General features: G+C 53.0%; 1 protein-coding gene across 1 annotated transcript in view; it reads right to left on the bottom strand.

Moving 5' to 3' along the window:
- The window catches only part of FANCG (Fanconi anemia, complementation group G), a gene marked incomplete at its 5' end in the record, with an annotated part of 7542 nt that extends 1953 nt beyond the window's left edge, over positions 1-5589 (bottom strand). Inside the window, 9 exons of the mRNA XM_010015558.1 lie at positions 91-150; positions 255-573; positions 937-1003; positions 1244-1404; positions 2237-2383; positions 2746-2876; positions 3748-3901; positions 4585-4778; positions 5461-5589. Coding sequence (XP_010013860.1) covers positions 91-150; positions 255-573; positions 937-1003; positions 1244-1404; positions 2237-2383; positions 2746-2876; positions 3748-3901; positions 4585-4778; positions 5461-5589 — 1362 coding nt within the window. The remainder of the gene's footprint in view (positions 1-90; positions 151-254; positions 574-936; positions 1004-1243; positions 1405-2236; positions 2384-2745; positions 2877-3747; positions 3902-4584; positions 4779-5460) is intronic.
- Between the last annotated feature and the right edge of the window lie 987 nt (positions 5590-6576).

The following is a 6576-nucleotide window of genomic DNA, read 5'->3' as shown; positions in this document are numbered from 1 at the left end:
CCCCAAACAGACCCAGCCAGTCCTTTCAGTGCCCCCTGCTGCCAAGCACACAGATCCCAACCCACATGTCCCAGCAGTGCAGTGTTCTACCTGTTGGTTCAACACCAGGCCCATAAAGCTGTACTCGCAAGAGCTCTCCGAGGCACCTGCAGGTGGGAGAACAGAGGAGCTTTGGTACCATGGTGGGTAAGCAAGCTACAAGCTATCATCCAGCCCTGCTCTGGCCCCACCAGCCACTGCTGCCTGCTGGGGAGTGAACTGCGTTACAGCCTCCTTGCTCTTGCCCAGCTTTCCCCACACCCAGCCCTGGTGCAGGTATCCAGCTGCTCTCCAGGCAAGGCAGCACAGGCTCTCCTTCTTCTGAGCCAGCCCTGCCTGTGGTGATGGACATTCCGGCTGCTCCAGCCTCTCCTCCACATTTAACACCTGTGAGATCAGGCCAGTTGTGCGGCTGATGACCTCCTCACACACAGTTATGGCATCCTGGTACCTCCCAGCCTGCTCCAAGGCAGATGCTGCTTCCAGAAACACCTCAGGGATCCTGGGAAGAGCTGAGCTACCATCTAGAGGCACCTGGGGAGCAAAAGTCATGGCAGTGCTGACACAGAACTGCAGAGCCTGTCGGATGAGGCAGAAGCTGTGAAGCACTATCAGTTCAGCAGAGTTAAGGCAGAAAATCCCTACTCCTCAAGTGAAGGACATCCAAAACCAGGCCTGTAAGCTGCTCCCCACAGGGAAGGGGAAGCTGTGGTAAATGGTCTCTGGTGTGAATCCAAACATAGACATGCCACAGGTCAGGAGTGCCAGTCCTCACCTCATTTCCTTCCCATCTCAAACTGAACATTTAAGCCTAGAGTCCAGGGGTGATGCCTGGGCCCAGGCCTTGGGATGGGGTTCCAAACCTCATCTATCAAGTCACCTCAGCAGGACACCTACCTGCTGCTGCAGCCCCTCCTGAAGCAGAGCCAGAAAATCCAGATAATGTTCCACTGCATCAGCCACCCTGCAACAGGGACAAGACATGGTAGAAGGAGCAGAGGGAGCCTGAGAAGTGCCAGCAGCCAGGTGGAACTTGGATCTCCAGACCACAGGCTCCCCCTGTACCACACTTACTCTGGTTGTGACACCCATGCTTTGAGCAGACCTACAGCAGCAGTACTGAACTGGATGATTCCAGGAGCACAGAGGAAACCACAAAGGCCAAACAAGCAGCATGTTGCAAGTAGACCAGAGGTGCCTTTACCTCCCGTCCTGGAGACACCGCTGTGCCAGGAGGTACTTCACTTCAGAGGGGTGGCGATGGCGAAGGAGAGAAGCCAGTACTGGTGTGTGGACAAGCAGCTCTGTTCGGATTAGGAAGTAGGGGCTAGAGGAAGCAGCTGCTGGAGGGTTTTTTTCCAGAGCCTGTGAAACAGGAACAGAAAATATGGTCAACACAATGCTGGTCAAGTCCCAAAGCAGCTGTTATCACTTGCCACTTGTGGCATCTGGAGCTGCACTTCATAAGCATAGCTACACTGTTCTCACTGAGTAGAGCACAGCCCAATCTGGGAAAAGCAACCAGGATCACACAGTCAGTCAGACTAATCTCTGCATGGTACCAGGAGATTTGCAAGATCACCCAGATCACCTCAGGTTTTTAGCTCAAGGTGCTCTGAGCTGCCTGGAACACCATGTCCCACTGCAGCTGCAGAACTAGACCTGATCTTGGGCCATTTGTAACTGGAGAGACCCCTCTCCATAGTTGTGTTTGTATCTTACAGATCATAAACAGCTGAAGTGCTAACTTGGTGTCTACTGCTGTGAAGCACTGTAGGTCCAGCAGAGTCAACAAGGCAGCAAATCCCTACTCATCAAGGCAGTCCGAGGTTGCTACAGCTAATGCACACTGCCTCACAGGCACAATCTGCCTCTTAAAGGCCTCTTTACTAATTAGAGACTTTATTAAGAGATTGATACTTAATGACATGAGTGTAACCTCTTCTCTCAAGCCACCAAGAACACGAACTGCAACCCGAAGGTCTCACCACATCCAACCACCAGGTTCTGAGCAGGAATTTCAGATCATGCTGGGCTCCCTCCTGGCCACTGCTGAAAGCAGCACCATGGCCGGAACACTGTAGGCTACTTTGGGAGACCCCTTCAGGCTCAAACACAGAAGGCAGAAGCCTGCTTGAAGCTCTGTGCAGGCTCCACTGGGCAAAAATCAACCCGGAACTACAGGTAACACACAAACCTCATAGAGCAGAGCCAGGGCCTGCAGCTCCACGTCGGTGTCCCCCAGCTCATGGTACACTGCTGCCACGTGGGACAGGGCAGGAAGGCACTGGAAGTCTACCTGGAGGGCCCGCTTCAGGTGCTGAAGGGCTGTCTGAGGCTTGCCCTAGTTAGATGGGAAGAGATGCGTCTTGCAAGGACATCTTGCTGACATCTTTACTGTTCCAGATCCCTGCTCTGCTTCCCCAGTGATCCCCATGAAGCAAGGGCTGCACTTCAGTCAAAGGCAGGCCTCCTCAAGCTGGTTTTTTACCTTCTCTCTGCAGCAACCCTTTATGCTCAGCCCAAATCCCTGCCTGGATTCTGCAGCTGTCCTTGAAAAACAACTGGGACCACAAGGGCAACCTCTGCTGAAGACCTGGCTTTCCTGCAGCATCCCAGGACCACGCAGAGGCAATGTGGAAGTCAGCCTGAGCCTCCCCACCCTGCTCCATGCTGCATTTCCCCTCTCCCCCTCCCAGCTCTTACCATTCGCTGAGCGCAGCAGCCAAGGCAAGTGTAGATCTGGGCCAGAACCTTCTTGGAGCAGAATCCTCCTGCAGCCTCTTGAAGGAGGGAGAGGGCACTGGGGAAGTTCCCAGCCTCAAACTCCTGCAGCCCTAGGACAGACCCAACATCTCAGCTCCCCCTTCCACCCCACCTGGTCCCCAAGCAGGCATACATGTCCTTTTCCTCCCAGTGGGTAAGTCCACGCATAGGGGCCTGCCTGATCCCAGCAGTGCACAGCAGGATGATGCCAAGGGCAGGGGTACGTGCTAGGCAGGTGGGGAAACACACCTAGAGTCTCAGAGAGACTTTTTTGGGCCATTTCCAAGCGGGATGCTTTGGGATAATAATTCATTAATATTTGTTGTGAGTGGTATTTGCTTTTCTTTCAATCCCCTTTTCAAGCTCCCCTCTGAGGCCGCTCTCATGAGCCTGCATCACATTCATATCTGCCACCTCCCCTCTGGAGGTGCCATTGCCACCCTGGATGCCCCTGGAGCTCCTGGGGCTCTGAAGACAGTGAGTGAGGGACAGAACACAGCAGTCAAATGCTGTAACACTAGGCTACAGAGGTGCACAACAGCTTTGCATGGCTCTTGCAGCAACGTAATCTCATGGGAACAGCGTGCTCGCAACAAGGCAGCTACCAGAAGACAGAAGAAAGGAAAATCCTTCTAAGTTCCTTATGAGTCTTCTGCTTTATACAAGATCACTGCATGAGCCAGACACCTACCTAAAGTTACAGACAGGCAGAGGAACCCTGTGACAGTGCAAAGAAAGGCTTAGCTGGGGAAAAAGCAGAGAAGTTCTTTGAATACTGAAGACCCAGAGGCTCAGCCCAGGCACTTTTCCAAAGGAACAGCCCAGAAAACCGCAAGGGCTGGTTAGCCTGGGAAGAGAACCCAGGGTAAGGGCAGGGAGAGGGTTTCTAGGACAGGAGTGCAATGCAGGCTGTGCTGGCATGAGTACCTCCTCCACACAAACCTTGCAAGAAGGCTGCTGAAGTGCAGAGGATCTCTTTCAAGTCCCTGGTGCTCTGCACAAGGGGCAGGGAGTCCCCCTCAGCAGGTAGTTGCCATGCCTTGAGCAGTGAGAGGAGTTCATTCTTCCCCTTGCTCCAGTGAGCTTTTCCCAGGGCCTGTGAATACAGATTAGCGAGAGGGCAGGGAACGCTGAAGGGAAGCAGGAAACACTGATCCTAAAGCACAGGGAAACAAAAGTCCCACCAAATCCTTCGACACCTCTTTATGTGCTGAGAAGCAGTGTCTTACCACCTGCTACTTCAGCTACAACCCTCTTGCTGCAGTGATTCCTGCCTGGCTCAGGGCAGCACCTCCCCACCTCAGAGCTGCACCTCAAGGGGCTCCTGCACAAGCAGATCCAGATGCTGTTGGAGAATATTTGAAAAGGTAGGACCCCTCAGCAGCCTCACAATCAGCAACGAAGGCTCCTCTATATCCCTCTGCTCACAGCTTGCTGCTTACAAGCCCACCTGCAGCCCCTTTCCAGCCTGCCCAAACCTCCTGTTTGGCACCTTGAGGTCCAGGGCTCTTACAGGCAGGAGATAATTCTGGGACTCATTAACACACTCAGGGCCATTTGGCTATGCTGGGATGCCAGGGAGAGCATTACACATGCTGACTGGGCAGTGCTAATGGGTTCAGGTCTCCAAATGCCACAGCAACATTTTGCAGTGTGTGTGACAAACATAGTGTTTTTGCCAGCTCTGCCTCCTTCGGCAAACATATGGGTATTTAATGGGTGCAGATACACTGGTGCAGGCAACTGGGAGCTGTGCAGCACCTGCCCATGTCCAGTTACCTCAGCGTTGCTCAGGAGCCTAAGGAGGCCAGTGGTGCTCCCCAGGCGGCCGGCGGACAGCCACCACGCTGCTTGCAGAGCTCCCAGTTGGTGCAGAGGTGCCTGCAGCTCTGCCACAGTTACCTCCAGCAGCACCTTCTGCCACAGCTCCTCGGTGCTAAGATCCTGCCCACAGGCCCCACAGGCTTCCAGAACTGGAAACAGACACAAAAAAAACCCCAGCTGTGAGACAACAGGTTGGTGCCCTGTAATAGAGACCTTTCCAGGAGGGAGAGAAGGCCTCTAACACGCACAGGCATCTGATACTGAGGGAATGAGTCTATCTGGACAGGGCCGATGATCTTAAGGTCCTCTCCAACCCTAACCATTCTATGATTCTATGAATGGGGTTACAGAGCTGGGGTGGCCTCAGCAGCATGGAAACCAAGCTCTATGACAATGGAGTTAAGAGCAGCACACTTAGGAGCCAACACACACTTCAGAGCTACAACTCCAGCTCTTCTGGGTCCTCCTGAGGTCACTTGCCCCCAGTCAAGCTTGTGGCAACACTGCAGATCCCCCTCTGACCTGCAGCCTATTTCAGTGAGTTTTCTTTGAAGCCAGCACACAATAATTAAAGAAAGCACTCATTAGAACTTTTCTAGAAACTTGGCACCTTACACCTTAAACACACCCATTGTCCTTAAACCCTCTGGCCCACCCCTGCAGGCAGCAGCAGGCAGACAGACAGACAAAGGTGCATCAACTCTGGCTTGCAAACCACCCCACTTCCTGCCCTTCCCAACAGAGCCAGGCTTCCCTGCTGACACCCTCCAGCCAGTCACCACACATCTCCAAAGCACAGAGAATGCCACACAGAGAGGACGACCTCCTTACCCCTGAGGAGCCCCTGGCGTATTCCTTCTTCTCCTTCCATGGCAGTGTCAGATGCTCCCATTGTAAAAAGCAGGGAGTTGTAGAGGACGGTAAGCTCCAAAGGCAGGGTGGGGAGGGCGGCCGGCAACCCTGTGATCACAGACAACCCAACAACAAATTGAGCTGGCTAGGAAAACCCCAACAGTCATCCGTGCTAAGGTCTCATCACCCAGCTCCAGTGGGTCAACAGAACTGTCCTTTCTTGTTTCATTGTTTGTTGTTGTTGTGGTGGTGAGATTTAACAGCTTGGGAACTGCAGTAGGGATGTATCAGGTACCACCTCTCCAGGTGTTGACACTGCTTCAGACATCTGTACCACAGTTATGCCAGGAAGCCCCTTCCCCAGCTTCCCAGGACAAGGTTTGCCTCATTTATTTCCAGAAACCCCACAGCTCTGCCCACATCCCCCAGCAAGATTAGGAAGAGGTATTTTGCAGGCCAAGATTGGGTTAGGGCAGCAGGGAATGGTTCTCCCGTCTCCTTTCAGCACCAGGACACCAGGAGCTGCAGCCTGGCAAACACCCATACCAGGGAACCAGAGTTTCCATGCTGGGTCTGGGAGGGCAGCAACTTTTCCAACCTAGCTGATGCTGTGATACTGAACTAAACAAGTATTTCATTGTTTGTAGAGACCCAGACATGGACAAGGCTACAGGGAGCCTCAAGATAAGGAAGGCTGCAACAAGAGAAGCAGATGTCTTCCCTCAAATCAGTGTGGGCATTCCTCCTTTATGTAAGGCCTGAGAAATAGGTAAACAGCTGCAAGAGAAAACAGCTCGATGAGCTTCTCAATGTCATAAATTAACCCTGACAAGAACATACGGTTAATTGGTGAGACTAAACACACATTCCAATGGCCTTAACTAGCAGATTGCCATAAAAGGGTAAAATGAGTGGGGCTATTTAGGACAAGAGGTGATGGCCTCGAGCTGCACCAAGGGAGGTTTAGATTGGATATTAGGAACAATTTCTTCACAGAGAGGGTGCTCAGGCCTTGGAACAGGCTGCCCAGGGCAGTGCTGGAGTCACCGTCCCTGGATGTGTTCACACACCCTGCAGACAAGCCCTCAGTGACAT

This window comes from Nestor notabilis, unplaced genomic scaffold (assembly GCF_000696875.1).
Source record: "Nestor notabilis isolate BGI_N333 unplaced genomic scaffold, ASM69687v1 scaffold14075, whole genome shotgun sequence".
Lineage (NCBI taxonomy): Eukaryota > Metazoa > Chordata > Aves > Psittaciformes > Psittacidae > Nestor > Nestor notabilis.
This window is presented reverse-complemented; position numbering and strand designations above follow the sequence as displayed.